A 19,942-nucleotide genomic window follows, 5' to 3' on the forward strand; every position below is an offset into this window, starting at 1 on the left:
TTCAGCAATACATTTTGCAGCTAGGTTATCACTCCACATTATAGGTTTTGAACCACCTTTATAACCCAGCTCTGAAAACAGAGATTGCAACCATAAAATTTCAGTCACCCTTTGAGCAACAGCTCTATATTCTGCTTCTCCAACTGATCAAGCAACCACAAATTGCTTTCTTGAACTCCAAACAATCAAATTTTGACCAAGAAAGACACAAATCCCACTAGTAGAGCGTTTGCTAACTTTGCAGCCAGCAAAATCAGCATCAATATACACGATTAGAGGTAAATCAAGAGGTGCTGGTGAGAAAAAGAGACCTAGACCAAGAGTACCCTTTAGATATCTAAGCAACCACTTACAAGCTGTCCAATGCTGTTGTTTAGGAGAGGACAAGAATTGACTAAGCTTATTTACAGCAAAGGAAATATCAGGTCTAGTATAGGTGAGGTATTGCAAAGAGCCAATGATGGTACGATACAGTGATGGATTTTCAAAAGAATCACCTTCATCTGTTAATGACACAACAGAATTCATAGGAGTGTCACATGATTTACAGTCTTGCATATCAGCTTTCTTCAACAAATCCAAAGCATATTTAGACTGTGTAAGATGAATTCCAGATTTATTTCTATGAGCTTCGAAGCCAATAAAATAGTGCACTGATCCAAGCGTTTTTAGAGTAAAGTTCGTATTCAAATCATGAATAAACTCTTTAAGAGCTGCTGGATTAGAACCAGTGATTAAAATGTCATCAACATATACCAAAGCAAACAAAACAAATTGAGAAGTTCTTTTAATGAACAATGAAGCATCTGAAACAGCTCTTTTAAATCCCCATGATTGTAAAGCTTCTCTCAACTTAGTGTACCATGCCCGAGGCGCCTGGTTAAGGCCATAGAGAGATTTTTGGAGTTTACAAACATAAGAGGGACACCGAGAATCAATAAACCCTTCAGGTTGGGACATGTAAACATCTTCAATCAAGTCTCCATTTAAAAACGCATTATTAACGTCTACTTGTTGGATATCCCATCCAAATGTAACAGCCAAAGTAAACAAAACTCTAATAGTTGGTGCCTTAACAACGAGACTAAAGGTTTCAGCATAATCAACCCCCGGTGTTTGAAGAAAACCCTTGGCAACCAACCTTGCCTTGTGTTTAAGAACAGTTCCATCAGGATTATACTTTATTCTATACACCCATTTGCAGCCAATAAGATTCATGTCCTTAGAAAAAGGAACTAAGTCCCAAGTTCGATTGCGCTGTAAAGTTACAAACTCATCCTCCATAGCTTTAACCCATTATGAGTCTAAAAAGGCTTCATGGATAGAACTAGGTACTAAGGAACTGGTTAAAGCATGAGGAGAAGTAAATTGGAGCTGTTTGGTCTTGGACTAAGTAAGCATAGGGTGAATAGAAGGAAGGGATCCAGCAGTATGTTTAGGATTATGTGCTGTAGGTTGGGAAGAAGACTGAGTAACAAATGGAGGAGTAGATGAAGTAACAGAATCCTGAGATGGAGAGGAAGTTGCATTGCCTGATAAGGAAAAGGATACAGGAGGTACTACTTCAAAGGAAGTAGGGATTGAAAGAGTGTCAAAGAAACGAGTAGAAAAACCAGTTGAAGAGGGTTGCGATGTAGGAGGAAAAGGAAACTCATCTGAATTAAATTGCACATGACGAGATATATAAACTCGACCAGACGGATGTAAGCATTTATAACTGGAATGCACATGACTATACCCAATGAATATACATTTGGTTGAGTGAAAAGCAAATTTGTGCTTATTATAAGAACGTAGAAAAGGAAAACAAGCACATCCAAACGGTTGCAACATCATATAATTTGGTTGCTTGTGATAGAGAAGTTCAAAAGGTATTTTAAATTGAAGAGATGATGAGGGAAGCAAATTGATAATATGAACAACTGTTTGGAAGGCTTCAACCTAGAATTTTAATGGCATGTTAGCATGAGACAACAAAGTAAGTCCCATTTCAGCAATATGCCTATATTTCCTTTCAGAACACTGTTTTGCTAATGAGTATAAGGACAAGTGAATCTTGGTTGAATACCATAACTATGAAGATAGGGTAAAAATGCCTTAAACTCTCCCCCATTATCTGTTTGTAAGGCCTGTAATTTTGTGTGAAATTGGACCTCAACAAGTTTGTGAAAGGTTACAAAGGTAGACAAGGTATCTGATTTAAGTTTCAAAGGGTATAGCCATGTATATCTGGTATAAGCATCAACAAAAATGATATAGTATCGATGTCCTTCAATGGACAAAGTAGAAGAAGACCCCATAAGTCTGAGTAAATCAACTCAAGAGGTTTCTTTGCTGTAATAGAACAATTAGCAAAGGGAAGTTGATTAAGTTTGCCAATTTTACATGAATCGCAAAAGGAAACATTGGAATGAGAACAAGGCAAATGAATTTTATTAAGAATGAAACGAAGTACATTGAATGATGGATGGCCTAGCTTAGCATGCCATTGATTATACATTCTCTCAGTTTGAGCTAGATGAACATTAGGTGATAGTCCAAAACAGAATGGAAGCTGTCCCTTACATTTATTTTAATGAAAAACATTACAATCAGGAAGAGATGTATTGTTAGAAGTAAAATTCGACTCAATAGACTGAGCTGAAACACAAGGCTTGACTGAAGCACAAGGAACAGCAGAATTAGTTGTTGAACTCAATTGATATAACTCATCCTTAAGGCATCCTTTGAGTAGCACATCCCCGGTATTCTTGTCCTTAATCAAACAAGAGCTAGAGTTAAGTTCTGCCACGAGATCATGATCTCTTGTAAGTTGTGAGACACTAAAGAGATTCTTTTTCATGGAAGGAACATGTAAAACATTTGACAAAGAAATATTTGAAATAGGAGCAGTTTGAGTAAACAAATGTCCAAGACCAATATTAGAAATTGGAAGTTGCTTACCATTACCAACGGAGACTTTGTCATTCCCGTTGTAAGGAGCATGAAGTGAGTGATTATTAAGGTTTGAGGTTATGTGATTTGTGGCTCATGAGTCAACAAACCAAGCTGGATCTTGAAAGGAAGGCTGTGACAAAGATGTACTGTATAATCAATAGGTTGAGAAAAATGATTATAATAAGTTTCTTGTGTAGAACCTAGGTCACTCATGTAAGCCTCGTTAGAATCACTAAGGGAAGCTACGAAGGCTCTTGAATCTGGTTGTTGAGAAATCATAGGTGGCCGCCCAAAATTTGAACTCGACATAGGAGAACTTCTTTGAAAGTTTCTATCAAACCGATGATAACATTTATCAATAAAATGCCCTGGCTTGCCACAAAGCTGATAGTAAAATCTTTTTCCCTGTCTCCCTCTACCTCTACCTCCTCTGTTTTGAGAGAAACCTCCTTGATTATTAACAGAATTTCCAGAGTTCTTCTGCATATAAGCAACCATGTTTACTTGCACAGCAAATGGCATAACTGACTCAACATTTACAGTTGACATTTGTGCCAAATTTTTAGAGTTTAATCTTTGTTCATGCATCAATAACAAGTATTGAACATTTTCAAGATCTATATCATCCATTTGATATGTAATGAGGCTGACCACTGTCTCATAATCATAATCTAGTCCATTTAGAATTGTTAGAAGCAAATCTTTGTCACTTAGAGGTTCTCCAATAGCTGCAAGAGAGTGACCTATAGTTTTGATCTTAAGAATATAGTCATTTATAGACAAAGAGTCCTTCTTAATTGACCTAAGTTGCTACTTCAATTGGAAAGACTTGGCAATTGTTTGACGAGAGTATAAATTTTCAAGTGCCAACCATACCTAAGCAGATGATTCATAGTGAATCACCTGCGCCAAGACTTCCTTGTCAATTGTCGAGAAGAGCCAACCAAGCAGCAGCTGATCCGATCGCATCCAACTCAGAAATTCAGGATTCAACACAGTGCTCCGTCTTCATTAGCATTCGGATCTGTGATATACTTAGAAGGAGGAGGAGATTTATTGAGGAAGGATTGAAGATCAAACCCTCGAATTGTAGCTGAAATCTGCGCCTTCTAGAAAATGTAGTTGTTCGAATCTAGCTTAATAGATATATAGCTAAAAGCTTTTCCCATCGCTGAAAAATCAGATTGCGAGGCAATAGATAAGGCTGAAAGAGATCGAGAAGGAAGAAAGGAAGAAGCACTGTGATCCAAATTGAATGCCATTGACCTTAGTAGCTAGGCTCTGATACCATGTAATAAACTAGGGCAAAGAATAGAACGCAAGCAATGAGGAGAAGAAATGCTCTGAATATTCCGATCAATGAATAATCAAAAGAAAACAAGACTAGGCTGATTATATACTTATTCAGCCAAATCTAAAACTACCGACATAATAAAGGAAATAACAAGAAGCGCAAGTTTAAAACACTGCTGCTACAATAGAAAGCAACATATACAATATAAATGAATAACAGTAAAATAAAAAACAGCTTATGTGATATTTTCTTTAACAAGGTTATCCCCTAATTTTTCACCTCACGAGAGAATAGACCCATACTACCAAGTATTGGTACGAGTCATGGAAGAGTCGGGTCTGCGGAGTTGGGGATGGATTCGGTGGCTATCGGAGAAAACGTGACTGGCAGGAGGGCCAAGGCTCCAATGAATTCTGGTCATACGAATTTTTTGGTGCCTAAGTTAAGAGTTGCCGGTCTTTGATGAGACGAAGCCCCGGTGGTGGATCAGGAGGTGTGAGAAATTGTTCAGTATTCACCAAGTGGCTGATGACCAAAAGGTGACTTTAGCAGCCGAATACTTGAACGACGTAGGCGATGTCTAGTTTCAAGGATGGGTATCAATGAGGGATAATTGTAGTTGGGAGGAGTTTGCCAAAGGAATGTGTGAGAGATTTGGAGAACGATGAACATTGTAGAGGAGTTCAATAAGTTGAAACAGATGGGGACTGTACATGAGTATCAGCTTCAATTTGAAGAGCTGAAATCACTCATGCTTAACAGGAATCCCTATATGAATGAAGAGTACTTCATGTTGGGCTTCATCAGTGGATTGAACGATGATCTCAAATCCATGGTAAAAATGATGAGGCCTAGATCGGTGCAGGAAGCAGGAGAAGATGCTTTGCTGCAAGAATTGACGGTAGAACCGTTGATGAAGAAATAGAGAGGCCAAATGAGAGGGGTTAGCACGGTAATGGCACCATTAAGAGGGCGGATATAGAACAAGGAGAATTTCAGAGGAGGAATTGGAGTGAGATACATGGCCAATTCAGTCCCTAATCCAAGTTTACCACTGAGGGACAAGCTCATTAAGCAAAGGAGGGCTGTTGGATTATGTTTTAAATGCGGGGATAAATATACCATCGGGAACTAGTGCAAGAAGCAATTGCTTCTACTAGAAGGGGAAGAAGGAGAAGAAGAGGAGATGGTTGTAATAGAAGAAGAGGAAGAAGAAGGGAATGGGGCTATTTCCTTACATGCAATCAAAGGAATGGCTAGTAGTAAAATTATCAAAGTAGAAGGGAATGTGCAAGACAACACTCTCATGGTTTTGATAGACAATGGAAGTACCAACAATTTCCTCGACAAGGGTACAACCAAGAGGATGAAATGGCCATTAATCAACACACAGCCACTGTCAATAATAGTAGCCAATGGAAGCAAAATGATCAGCAAAACTGAATGTCTAGGATTCTACTGGGAAATGCAAGGGGAAGAGTACAAAGCAGATTTGAGGCTACTTAAGTTGGGGGGGGGGGGGGGGGGGGGTGTCACAATGCACTTGGGGTAGATTGGATGAGGGGAGTCAGTCCAATCAAGAGGTGACCCTAGATAAGGAAGGAAGGGGAGTGGCGTTGTAGGGAAATATGGAATTGGGAACATGTAAGATGATCAAGGGGAAGCGGTTATAGCAACTAATCAGAAAGAAGGTGTCCCAAGTAGCTTAGCTATTTTCCATTTAAGCAGTTGAGCAGATGGACGAAGGCAGCGAAGGAGGACTTACATCGGAGGGTCTACCATTTACTACCACTTGGCAAGTACATGAATTGGCTTGTCTTAATGCATTATTGGTTTAATACCAAGATCTCTTTGTAGAACCTAAGACCCCACCCCCAAAAAGATCCCTAGACCACACAATACCCCTTCAACCTAATGTTGAACTAGTGAACATTAGGTCCTTCAATTACCCTCCTAAGCTCAAATTTGAGATTGAAAAACTTGTGAAAGAAATATTGAACCAAGATATCATTAGACCTAGCCATAGCCCATTTGTTTCCCCTGTCCTTTCAGTTAAAAAAAAAAGATGGCACATGGTGTTTTTGTATCGATTATAGGCAATTCAATGCCATTACCGTCAAGGACAAGTTCCCAATACCAATCATTAAGGACCTTCTAGATGAGCTCAAAAATGCATATATATTCTCGAAACTAGACCTAAGATCTGGATACCATCAAAATAGGATGGATCCAAAAGATATATCCAAAACAGCCTTCAAGACCCACCATGGCCATTTTGAATTCACTATTATGCCCTTTGGGCTAACCAACGCTCCAGCCATATTCCAAGCTCTCATAAACCAAATTTTTGAACCATACCTTAGAAAATTTGTGTTGGTCTTCTTTAATGATATCTTAGTTTATAGCCCTTCCTTTAATCAACACCTAAATCATCTTAGGGCTACACTTGAGATCTTGAGATTCAACCAATTGTACATTAAACAGTCAAAGTGCTCTTTTGCACAAAAACATGTGGAATATCTTGGACATGTGATTTCAGGAGCTGGGGTGGGCACTAATCCAAAGAAAATTGAAGTTGTGGTAGCATGGCCGAAACCTACTTGCATGAAGGCACTAAGAGGGTTCCTAGGGCTCACTGGGTATTATCGGAGGTTTGTGAAGAACTATGGCCTAATCAGCAAGCCCTTAACAGAGTTATTGAAGAAAGAAGGCTTCAAGTGGAACCCCAAGGTTGAGGAAGCTGTTGGGTTTTTTGCATGGAAGATTAACTCTAGAAGTTGAAGAGAAGAACTTGTTTTAGAATGAAGATATTTTTTCTGACTGTTTTTTATTCTAAGTTAGGTTAGATAACTTAGTTATTTTATTATTAGGGGTATGTTGGTCTTTTGTAGAGGCTAAGTTTTTTAAATCCCTTGTAATTGCCGCCTCCCTATAGTTTATAAATAGGAGGCGAGTGCTAGCAGTCGGATATAACATACTCATTCATTCTAATTGTTCTCTAGATGCAAGTGATGCTGTCAAGATAGCAAGAGAGAGGGGGAAAGGCTTTGAGATAAAATTAGTCTTTGTATTCTCTTGAGAGTGCAGTGAACTTGTGTGAGGGAGAGTAAGAGAGGTTCTTGTATCTTGTTTCAACTGGTTTCTAGTGGATTTATTCTCGGAGAGAAGGCTGGATGTAGGATTGCTTCAAAGCAATCCGAACCAGGATAAATCTTTGCCACTTTGATGGTTTGGTTGTTCTAATCTTTTCATTTACTTTCTGCTTTACAATTGCTGTTCATATATTCTGTTAGTCTCTTGATTTTCGGCTAAGGAGTGTTGAGAGATTGGCAAATCTAAGTCTTGAATAAGTTTCTAAGAGCTCATAATCATAACAAAAGCCTTTGAGCAGTTGAAGAAAGCTCTTAGCGAAGTGCTCGTACTAGGTCTGTCGGACTTCAGCAAACCATTTGTGCTAGAGACCGATGCTAGCAACTATGGTATAGGGGTAGTTCTCTCACAGGAAGGCAGGCCCCAAGCTTTCCTAAGCCAATCCCTAGCCCCAAGGCACCAAGGCCTCAGTATTTATGAGAAAGAATTGATGGCAGTCCTCATGGCAATCGAGAAATGGCGGCACTACCTAGAGGGAGGAAGGTTTATTATCCGGACAGACCATGAAAGCTTGAAGTTCTTAATGCAACAAAGATTACACACCCAACTGCAGAAAAAGGGTATGACCAAACTCATGGGAATGGACTGCGTGATTCAATTCAGGAGAGGAAAGGACAATGCAATAGCTGACGCCTTGTCATGCTGCCAGGAGTAAGGGGAGAGTGCAGCCATTTCAGCAGTAGTGCTCGATTGGCTACAGGAAGTTACAAATAGTTACTAGCAAGGAGAATGGATCAAGGGATTATTGGAATAGCTAAGCGTAGATGCTAAGAGCAAGCCGGAATACTCATTTAACAATGGGGTGATAAGATACAAGGGTCGGCTGGTGATCGGAGATAATGAGGAGTTGAAAAACAGAATCTTATAGACATTACATGAGTCCCCTATAGGAGACCATTCAAAAATTCAAAATACTTACCGCAAAGTGCAACAGGTATTCTTCTGGCCGAAACTTAAAAAATGTGTATGGGATTACGTGTTGGGTTGTGATGTGTGTAGGAGATGCAAACACGAAACAATAGCCCACCCTGGTTTACTACAACCCTTGGCTATTCCCGACCAAGCATGGACCCATCTAACCATGGATTTCATAGAAGGACTTCCAAGATCGGAAGGAAAAGACTGCATAATGGTGTGGTTGACAGATTCTTCAAGTTCAGTCATTTCACTGGCTTATCTCACCCATTTACAGCACAAGAAGTAGCTTGAACTTTCATGGATAATATAGTGAAGTTGCACGGAATTCCCCAAGCTATAGTTTCAGACAGGGACAAGATATTCACCAGCATATTTTGGAGAGAATTGATGAAAGGCACCAAGCTATTCATGTCCACCACATATCACCTTGAAACTGACGGCCAATCAGAAAGGGTAAATCAATGCTTGGAAGCCTACTTACCGTGCTTTAGATTTCTACAACCTCGAGGGTGGTATAAGTGGTTAGCAATAGCTCAGTGGTGATATAATTCGAGCTTCCATAGCTCAATTAAAATGATCCCCTTTGAGGTTCACTATGGCTACAAACCACACTTGTTACCGGCAATTGGAGGGCAATCTACAATAGCTGCAGTGGAGACCTATATGCAACAAAGACAAGATGCAGTCAAGATGGTGAAATGGGAGCTCGCCAAAGCTCAAAACAAGATGAAGCAAATGGCTGATCGAAGAAGAAGCGAGCAGAACTTTTCAGTTGGGGAGAATGTCTACCTAAAGCTAAGTCCACAACATCTCAAGTCATTAAGCCATCAACCCTTATCTTAGTTATCTAAGCTAAGTCCTAAATATTATGTGCCATTTCCCATATTGGAAAAGATAGGTGTTGTGGCATACAAGTTACAACTGTCGGAAGACACACGTATCCATCCCGTGTTCCACGTTTCCCTTCTCAAGAAGGCTATTGGAACACAAAGATCTCTACCTACACTTCCCCCAATGAGAGGAGACGAAATGGAAGAACCAGTCCCCACAACTATCTTAGACAAACGATCTATGGCCAATTTTAGGCGCCAAAAACAGTTAGCCCTTAGTCCAATTGCCTTTACATTCTTCACACTTGTCACGTGCATGCTGGAACACTCCTCCAGCTATGCCCAAACGCCACTTATTTTCTAATCAAGGCAACAATAGCTAACTAAGCCCAACAACCCATTAATCAGGTTATTAACGTAACCCTTAAAGCATTTCTTGTCCCCAAGAAATGTGTAGCAAGCTGGCTGAATTTGGAAACTGTTGAAGCAGATCTGGCAAATATTCTCGTGTGTTGTTGTCCTCATGGAATGAAGACCATTTAACCAACACTTGGGTGAGTGGAGCTCCTTGTCTGCGTATCAGTATATATAACACATTCCATGAGGGGGAGTAGCAGAGTATTTTGTTGTATTAGTTGTTTTAGTTGTTTGTTGTATATTGTTGTGTTAGTTGTTTTAATAGTATTTCTTGTATTTTGTTGTTTGCTGATACAATGGCATTTCTGTAATTACCGAAACTATGGTTTTATTATTTAAGGGCTGAGATCATGAATAGAGATCGATGAGGCATTTTACAACTTTCTTCTCTCTGTTCTAATCCTTGTAATATTGTTTAAGCTTTTAGTCTAGGATGCAGCATGAATCAACAAATTCGAGTTGGAGTTGTGATCCTAGTTCTGGGTGACTTCCTATGCATCAGTATATCAATGAAACGATTATTCTGAAACATATTATTAATCTTCTAAATAAAACTCAAACTGCAATCAGTGAACTGCTACGGTACAAAATAATGGATCTACCCAAACTTCATGCAACAAAACTAAAACCATATAAAACATCCAATTTTCTCTAGCTCAGACCCGTGAATCAGGTTCATCAACTGTTGATAACAAGAACGTTATACTTTGGCTTGGCGAGCTCAGCTTTTGAGAAAAGAAAACGAAAATGAAATCGTTTTACAAATTCTTTTTCATTTCGTCATATCAAAATTCAAGTTGTACACAAGCTAAAAGGATTGCAAAAACATATCAGTACATCAACAGAAAGAGAAACAGGTAAGAACTAAAGCCCGACCGTGATATGATTGATTTTCATCGAGAGTCTTCGTCTGATCTTATCATAAGCAAAACCGAGATAACAACGCTAACCTCAATTAGCCAGTCCCTGAATCGATCAGAAATCGTAGCATCGACCGTTTCGTTCCCAATCGCCGTATCGGGTGGGCTCTGGACCTCTAGGCCCTCCTACCTCGCCGGTGTCTCGGTTGATATCAAGCTCGTCTCCATCGTCTTCGTTTTCCCCCCGGCCTATTTCCTCTTTAATCTTCTCTTCAATTTCTTTCGATTCGCCTCTTTCTACCTTGTCAGGGTTGGCTTGGTCTTCTCGTTGTTGATGTCGAGTCGAATAGCAGATGAGTCGCCTCGCCGAGTCCGAAGACGAACGACCTAGCGACTCGGATCCGGCGTGCGAAAGCCCCAATTTCGAAGCGGCTAGCTTGATGATTGATGAGAATAGACGGCCCTGATTGCTCGTCGCCATTTCTTCTTCTTCTTCTTCTTCTTCTTCGCAACGTGATCGCCAGATCTGCACCCAAAGGCGGCGGCGGCTCCATTCACCCCGTGTCTAGGCTATAGAACCGAAGTAGGGATCGAAGTAGGCGGGCCGGGCTGTACCCATATTCAAATAGAAAGCAACTTGAACCGGCAAACTAATTTGGTTTCGAGTAAGCATTTATTTTTTTTATTTTATTAATTTTTTATGGATTTAATAATTAAAGGAAAATTATATTTAGAACCCGAAAATTTATTCTTTAGAACCCACGTCCCATCAAAATTTTCAATAATTTTAATATACCTCTTTTACCCCCACAACCCACAGCAAACTCTCTTCTCCGATCACCTCTCATCCTCAGCCATCACCTAAATATATAAATAGGCACTCACACACACACATATATATATATATACACACAACATGGCCGCGGCCATGGCAGTCGCGACCATGCAACCCAGCACACACACATATACACTCACACACCTATATAAATATATATATATATATATATATACACTCACACACACACATATATATATACAAGTTCCATGGCCGCGACCATGACAGCTGCGGCCATGGAAACCCCCGCACCTCACGGTGCGGGAGTTTTTGAAATCCCCGCACCTCGCGGTGCGAGGATTTCAGCAACCCTCGCACCGTGAGGTGCAGGAATTTCTAAAATCTCCGCACCTCGCGGTGTGGGGAATCAAGCCTTCCCCAACTGGGAAGGCTTGATTAAATTTGTTTTATTTTATTTATTTTATTTTAATTAAATTTGTTTTATTATAATAAAATAAAATAAAAAATAATATAAATAAATAAATTCTAAATATCTGTATTTTAAGTAATTATAAATTAACTAATTTTAAATTTTAAATCATTGTAATTAAGTGTTGAATTTTTAATACTTAAAAAAATTTAATAAGATAAATTTAAATATATATATCTTTACCTAATTCAATAAGATAAATTTAAAAATTCTATCATCATTTAAAATATATTCTTTTTAAATATATGTAATTATAAAAAATATATATTTTAAATGATGATAGAATTTTTAGATATGCGTATCTTCAAGTAATTTAATAAGATAAATTAATTAATTTTAAATTCTTTTAAGTATTAAAAATTCAATACCATGATTTAAAATTTAAAATTAGTTAAATTATAATTAGCAGAAATTTAAAAATTATTTACTTGTATTATTTTTTAATTTTATTTTATTATAATAAAAAAATTAATTAAAATAAAAATATAAAAATATAAAAAGTCTTCCCGATTGCTGGCAGTCGGGGAAACCTAGCTTTCTCAACTGCTAGCAGTTGGGAATTTCAACAATCCCTGCACCTCGCGGTGCGGGGGTTGCTGAAAACCTCCGCACCGTGAGGTGCGGAGGTTTTTATGGCCGCGGCCATGCTTTTGTGTGTGTGAGTGTGCGTATATATATATATATATGTGTGTGTGCTGGGTTGCTGTGTGTGTATATATATATATATATATATATATGGGTGTGTGTGTGAGCTTGCTAGTTGCATGGCCACGGCTGCTATGGCCGCGGCCATGCTCTGTATATATATATATATATATGTGTATGTATGCGTTTGTGTGTGTATATAATGTAGGAGGGAAAGAGAGATGCGAGATGATGGTCGGTGATGAGAGGTGATCGGAGAAGAAGGTTGGTTGTGGGCTGTGGGGGGGATAAAATAGGTATTTTAAAATTATTAGAAATTTTGATGGGACGTGGGTTATGAAGAGTAATTTTTCGAGTTCGCGATAGAATTTCCCATAATTAAATAGTTATAAATATATGGGCACTGTTATTTAAATGCTTTATTTAAAGATTTATATGCTTTATTTAAACATTTATTTAAAAATGTTTTAAGTGAAATTTTTGTTTTTAAAATAAATATTTAAAAACAACAGTGACCATTGATTGATTTATTACTTACTTAGAGTATATGAGAAGAATTGTTTAGACAACCCCCCAAGAGACCAACTTTTGGAAAACATGAATATATGAAAAAGAATAAAGAAAGAAAGCTTACGAAATGAAAATCCCTCTGAATTTGCTTTCAAATTTAGCCTCATCATAAACAAATAACAATGGGTATGGGATTTTGCAGTTGACACATAACATGAACAAACAACTCTTAGGATTCATTTTATTCCACAAACACTAGTAGTATATACAACCTAAACTGGACATTTTTACCTCCATCCTTTATTACACAATACAAGAGAGAGATGAACTACTTTACGGATGTTGTGTTACACTGGATTCATATGACTTCTCTTCACCGAACACAACCTGTTTTCACCTACTTCCAATGATTCATTCCATCACAACCGCCAATCCCATCGCTTCTTGCTGGCTATTGCTTCTTCAAGCAGTCAGATTCTTCTGTTTTTGCGAACCTTCCCCGAATCCTTGGCTGGTTATCAGCCAGCGCCTTCCTGCACGCATACTGAGATATATGGCCATAATATTAATGAGCAGCATTTTAGAAAATTAATTGTGGATTAAGCAAAATGAGAAAGAAGCATGGATGATGAAGATAAATATCACTCATTTTGTTAAGAAAGGAACAGAAGCATATATTGATGTATGATATTTAACACAACTCTTGGAGATAGTTCAATGGTACAGGTGATCGAGGACAACATGCTAGTGAAAAGTTGTCCGCTACATATGGAAGAATGCTTCTTTGATGCAAAACAGATTGAACTCGAAATTTTTCTCAAGCTTGTAGAACTCGAAGAAGGGTCCCTTGACATCAGTGCTATGGCTGTCCCTAATATGAGCGCAATGAATGGTAGAAGTAAACAGATTTGGAAGGACACCAGTACCTAGTGTTTCCTCAACATTAAGGCTGATAATTTTGGCACGAGATCACCTCATAATGAACAGGATAGAAGTAGAAACATGAGAAGAAACAACCTCAGGTGTAGATTACCTTGATTTTCCTGCCAAAGTTCCTCTTTGTTCTCTTGTTCCTGTATCTGGAAAGCTTTTGCCAGCGGTCTTCACTGGTGCAACTGTTAAAAGATTGTGGCAGCCCAACTGGAGAATGGATGACGCTCACATTGCCACTACCAAGAGTCTGTCATAAAAACTCAGTATCAATGGCCCAGCCCCATCCTGTCGGAATGGCCAGAAGGATCTAAACATTTTTCAGCTCATAGGCTTCATCATCTAAAACATGTGCTCGAGGCTCATCCAAAAATATAAATTCACGACGACCAAGTGGGATATACCAGATGCACAGAAAAGGGGAAATGAAATGAAGAATAAAGCAACTGTTGATTGTACAGAAACACTTTTCCCTCTAATAAGTCCTTGGTTTCAACAAGAGTTTTATAATCACTTATCACAGAAGAAGGGGGGAGGGAGGGAGAGGGAGAGAATTTATTGTTCATGATATCTAGGACTGGCCCCTTAGTAATTAAACACATGCATAGATATATTTTGGGCAAGCTTCAGGAAAACAGTATTAAGTCTTCATTCCAAGATCTTAGGAAATCTTAAGACTGTAATACTTGCAATTTTTTACCAGCCCCAATTTAAAAGGAATTAGGAAAATATACGTTCAAGGGAACAGAGGTGGTGACAAGCAACATCAGAGAGAAATGAAATTTGACCTTTATGTCGCCTTCACTGAATGCCCTTCGCATCCCATAAACAGCACCAAGGTCCATTCCAGGAAAATCCAGAAAATTTGGCCCCATTGGTGCCTCATGTCTCAACTCCATTGAGCCTAAACACCCTGAGCTAACACTCTTATGGAAATAACCTTCAGCAAACAATTTTTCTCCTGCATTAGGGTTTTCACCTGTCCCTATAACAGGAGTCTTGATATCCAATGCATCAGACAATGATGTTTCAATAGCTTCTTTTGCCAAGAGATCCTTCTTGCATTCATAGAAAATCTCACTCAGAAGCTGATCGTTTTGAATTGATTCAATGTCTGCAACATTCAGTGTTTGTGGAGATATGACATCTTCCCCACAGGAGATCATTGAAATTGCAGCTGCTATGGGATCAAGGCTGAGAACTGGTTCCCCAATGATTGGTTCTGGAGCTTTGAATAGATCCCCTTCGGCCCCCAAGTCATACTCAGATATGGTGGAGGTCTGAACAAGATTTCCCTGCAGTGGAAGAAAAAGATTGGTAAATTCCATGGTAAGGGTATAAGGAAACACTTAGCCACTAATATTTTACTACAAAAAGTTGCTGTCCAATGCAGACCTAATCCTACAACATACTAAAAAACACAGCTGAGATCAAGAAAATAGCTACAAAATCATGTTCCAAACAGTTAATCATCATCTATGTCCCAGTTTCAAGAGATGATAAGCCAAGAATTAATATTCATATCTGCATCCATTACTCATTATTGAGGAAATGCAACCTAAGCTGCTATAGTGTTCCCCAAATAACATAGTTAAAGCTAGAAATATCAGCATTAACTGCATAAGGTTCATGATGAAGTACTAGTGCATTGGGTTGCTGTTTGGACTAGAGAACCATTAGCATCACACAGGAAAATCCCATAGTAAGACAACAATGAAAATTCAGAAATTCATAACAGATTAATAATTATATATGAAAATTCATATATATTTGTAGACAGGTGTCATGAGTTTTCCCACGGTCTCAGATGCATAGAAAGCCAAAAAGAATGAAAAGGCTTGCAGCTATTGCTTAAATCCAATGCAAACAGGGCTTCTCACCATGAATAGAACAACTGCTTTTTTTTCCCTAGAGCCAGAACATAAATGAAACTCAAAAGAAAAATAAACAAATACAAAGTCCAATTAGCATAAAATATTTAAGGCAACTTAATCACCATAACATCAATAGCTTAAAGTTGTTTCCTATTATAAATTTTGAAGAAGTTCTATTATTAAGAAGTTTATCCAGATATGTGGCATATATAAAGAGAGTCTGTTTTTTATGTAAGCAACTGGATGGCAGTCAAAATTCAATAGAATAAATTAAAGTAAACAAATAAAGCTGGAATTCTCATAAAATGATTGATTTAAAACTTGTGTCAACAAATTGTCCGCAATTCAAAATGCAAACATAAAATCAAATGAGGGAAATCATCAAATATTCAATTCTCTCTACCAGAGAATTTTGAGGATAAAGCACAAACCATGGAACCTTGATTCACTTTCTTTTCGCAAGAAACATGCATCAATGAGGTCCTACCAGAGTTTAGAGCACGGTTCAGTTAATAAGTCTTAGAAAATCTAATACTACTCAAAACTGATTCGATCATATCTTTCATACAGACTCGCCACAATAATTCAGTTGGTACTTGGTTGGAACAGAACAATCATAAATGACAGGGCAAACAATTAATGCATAACTATCCAAAGTGGCAACCTTTGAACCAGAGTACTGAAAGAATATGCTTTCAGCTGGAAAAGAAAATCGGAACAGCCCACAGCAGAGCTAGAAGACACAGAAAATGCATATAGGTTGAATTTTATTCCATATATAGAAGTTAATTCATGTTTAGTTTGGCCAAATTAAGAAATTCCGGGTATAAATATATGAAAATTAGTCACAAAATGCCACAATTTACAAACTAGGCACTCTAATGCTATTGGCCGGGTACAAAAAGAATATGCTTGCAGATGAAAAGTTTAAAAGAGGAAAAAAAATAAAAAAGATAGACCATAGCAGTGCTAAAAGACACACAAATATAGGAGAAACTTAATGCCATATATAGAAGTCCGTTCATATTTAGTTAGCAAAATTAAGAAAAAACTGGGAATAAATGTATACAAATTTCACAACTTCTAAACCAGACACTCCAATGGTATCAGCTGATGGTTAAACGGAAGAAAAAAGTTGATAAACTGATGTCACAGTGTGCAAGAAAATTTTGAATCATAGCAAATATATTCCCCCAATGCTTACTGAAATAACATAATCAAGTGAATTAATCCTGAAGTATAGAGATTCACACGAACAATGTTTGATGATATTTCAGTATATGGGAAAGCAGAGTCAGCTAAATATGGAATGAGCAGGAATTCTAACTGAACTGGTTATATAAACTCAAATTAAAGAGTACTCGTCCAAGAATCCATAACCACAAATCAGAAGACAGTGCTCTCAGAAGTCAGAACTTCCAGGACAGGAAGTATTTTTTTGGTTTTTTCTTTTAAGTACTCGAAGTCTAATTTTTATTTTTTATTTTTTTTTGGATTACGCGCCATCACTTGCGGCCCTCGCCGAATCTGCCCCTGGGTCATCACGAGGGAGGTAAATCGAGGAATATGCCCAAGTGGTCAAGGTTTGAGGCTGCGTCCACTAACACTTACTAAGGACCACCCCCAGAAGGAATTGCTTCCCGGAGGAATCGATCCCACACTAGCAGCCTTTAGCATGACCGCATCTTTACAACTCCCTCCTTTACCACTTCGAAGTCTAATTTTTGGTTCTTGGAAGAGCAGTCTCCACTGTATAGAATCATTTTTGGCAGCAAACCAAAGCATCGCACATAAAAGTACAAAACACAGAAGATAGGATTATAGCTTTTGCTTTCCTCTTTAATTAATGCGGTGAAAAGTGAACCCCTGAACAAGATGAAATCAAAAATTGGAAACCAAAATCAGAACTAAGATGGAAAAGCAAGAGCCATTCTGTCTTTTGAAGAAAAATGGAAAAGGAGAACAGAACACGCAATTCATGACTTGTACACCATTTTTAGTTCCCATATCTCCTTGATTCCAGATCTAGCGCATAAAACAGAAGTTTAACGCATACATCATGCTCCGTTTGGTAGTCCAGAAAACGCTCAAGTGCATATCCAATTTGTGGATATATATTTAGTTATTTTTATGTTCCTTAGTGATTCCAAATTAATGAACAGTTCCATCCAATGTCCCATCTTGATTTGCGGTGATTGATGCTTCCGATGGCTCCAAACGAAAAGAGAAAGAAGAAACTTGAGCACTGATTATTTCATATTTCGATTCAGAATCCAACAAAACAGAGCAGAAACCCAAGACCTGACATCGGGAGCCAAGCAAAGCGAGAAACCCTAAAAACTCGTCCAAACCCACCATTCAAGCTCATCAAACAAATGCCAGCCAAAAAAATCAACAAAAACATATATATATAAATATATATATATATATATATATAGAGAGAGAGAGAGAGGTATGACCATTGGAACATTGGATCGGTGAGAATGAGAGAAGCCTTCAAGCTGGTTTACTTCTTGAGAGTAGAAGTGGTGAAAATCAGAGAACATTAGCCCAGCCTCTGCATACATTTCTTCTTCAGCCTTTCCCCTCGGTTAGGTTAAACTCTCAACGGAAGATAAAAGATTGACTGAAGAAGCAAAGAGAACTCAATGGAGGAGAAGAAACCCTTCTACCGTGACCTAAAAACAGAGCAGAGTAGTGGCAGAAACAGCCATAATGGAGAGAGAGAGAGTTATGGTTGGTTCCCAGAGCTTTCATGTGAGAATTTATAGGTACACTGCAACGAGACGCGCAAGAACATAAATTGGTGATGCAATTAATATAGGGCTTTTTTCTTTTATTTTTTTCAATCAAAATCTTAATATATGAATACTGACTAATTTAATTAAATTAAAAATTTATATATCAACTCGTCTCCTGTGCTTGCTTTAGTCTCAGTGACAGACAGTCTGTGCTGTGCTCCTCTTTTAGTTTAAAAGAATAATAATAAAAAGATGCATCAAATTGCGTAACTGAATAGAATGCTCTATTTTTTTTAATAATCTAAATGTCAATACTTAAGCTTCGTTAATTTTTGGCCTATGACCCTTCAAGAACCACAGATAAATAAATTCGGATCTAATCTCAGTCAACAAAATCAATATTGACTCCAACGACACACAATCTAATAAAAATTACATCACTTGTTTCTAAATTACTCTTCTCATCACTTCTCCTCTTCCACCGCGAGCTACCCTGTAAGAGTTAGAATGCTTTATTGTTAAAACAACTTCCTCCCTCTATCCCCTTTGAATGTATGTTTAATGTTGTTATATTTTGCCATCTTTTGTATGTTTAACTATGATAAGTACATTTTAGATATTTAATTAATTAATGAGAGTATTTGAATGTTAAAAGTAAAATAAATAAAAAATGCCTTAAAATTAGCAAAACCCATTTATAAATACTTGAAAAAAGTTTAATAAACTCGCACAGCTGAGTTTATAAACCTAATAATTTTATAAATAATAAATATTTTAAAATAGTATTTATTAACTAAAATATAAGTTGAAAAAAAAGTAAAATATAAAAAATATTTTAAATAAAAGTAATTTTTATTTTATTTATTAAATTTATTTCATAATTTAAAAAAAAACACATAACTTCTTATTTTAAATTTTATAGATAGTAAAAAAATAATTTATGTCTTATAATATATTTTAAAAAAATAACAAATAATTTAATAAAAATTTTAAAATACTTTTCAAACTTAACTTAATTATTTTATATCTTGATTCAAAAAATATTTTAATTTTATTTTAATATCTTCATGTTTTTAGGGTAATATTATTTATTATTTTTTAAGATAACAAATAAGTATATTTATTGTTAAATAAGATAAATTTATTATATTTTATTTTTAATATTTTAATAATTTTATTAAAAATATATTAAGCATAAAAATATGATTAAAAAAAAAAGTAATCTTCAATCTAAATGAGTGAATGTGTACTAGTAAAGTGGAGAAAAGGAAAGCTGCAAGGACACACAATTCAATGCATTTATGACAGGAAATGGGCGGAGCCCAGTTTTTGTCGGCTAGCGACAACTTGAGCCCAAGCGATCAATTTTTTTGAGTTAAAAATGGAAATATTATTATTATTATACCCACCCACAGGCAAAGTGGGTGGGTGTTATACATAAAATTTACAATAATTTATATTAATTAATAAATAGAGTCTTACATTAATTTATGAAAAATATTTATAAATATAATATTAATTTATAAACATAATTTTGACATTTATTTATAATATTTATTATATATTATTTT

General features: G+C 37.0%; 2 protein-coding genes across 2 annotated transcripts; both read right to left on the reverse strand.

Annotated features, from left to right (window-relative positions):
• Positions 1–10,272: 10,272 nt before the first annotated feature.
• On the reverse strand, positions 10,273–10,994 carry LOC127798274 (uncharacterized). Its single transcript, XM_052331732.1, has one exon. It carries the CDS (start codon positions 10,885–10,887, stop codon positions 10,522–10,524), a length of 366 nt encoding a protein of 121 aa, XP_052187692.1. The 5' UTR covers positions 10,888–10,994; the 3' UTR covers positions 10,273–10,521.
• A 2,047-nt stretch (positions 10,995–13,041) lies between these two features.
• Positions 13,042–18,400, reverse strand: LOC127797906 (zinc finger protein CONSTANS-LIKE 9-like). The gene is made up of 4 exons (XM_052331105.1): positions 18,090–18,400; positions 14,545–15,051; positions 13,860–14,006; positions 13,042–13,370 (listed from the first exon to the last, which is right to left on the reverse strand). The coding sequence occupies exons 1-4, from the start codon at positions 18,195–18,197 to the stop codon at positions 13,278–13,280; spliced, it is 855 nt and encodes a 284-aa protein (XP_052187065.1). The 5' UTR covers positions 18,198–18,400; the 3' UTR covers positions 13,042–13,277.
• Positions 18,401–19,942: the final 1,542 nt, after the last annotated feature.

This window comes from Diospyros lotus, chromosome 3 (genome assembly GCF_014633365.1).
Source record: "Diospyros lotus cultivar Yz01 chromosome 3, ASM1463336v1, whole genome shotgun sequence".
Taxonomy (NCBI): Eukaryota; Viridiplantae; Streptophyta; class Magnoliopsida; order Ericales; family Ebenaceae; genus Diospyros; species Diospyros lotus.

What these genes read in the sequence shown, in the direction of transcription:
- LOC127797906 (XM_052331105.1), bottom strand. Translation starts at nt 18,197, where the DNA reads ATGTATGCAGAGGCTGGGCTAATGTTCTCTGATTTTCACCACTTCTAC. An exon ending in ACCGATCCAATGTTCCAATG is followed by an intron (nt 15,052 to 18,089) that starts GTCATACCTCTC and finishes CTTCCACTGCAG; the next exon opens with GGAAATCTTGTTCAGACCTC. An exon ending in TCAGTGAAGGCGACATAAAG is followed by an intron (nt 14,007 to 14,544) that starts GTCAAATTTCAT and finishes TTTTTATGACAG; the next exon opens with ACTCTTGGTAGTGGCAATGT.
- LOC127798274 (XM_052331732.1), bottom strand. Translation starts at nt 10,887, where the DNA reads ATGGCGACGAGCAATCAGGGCCGTCTATTCTCATCAATCATCAAGCTA.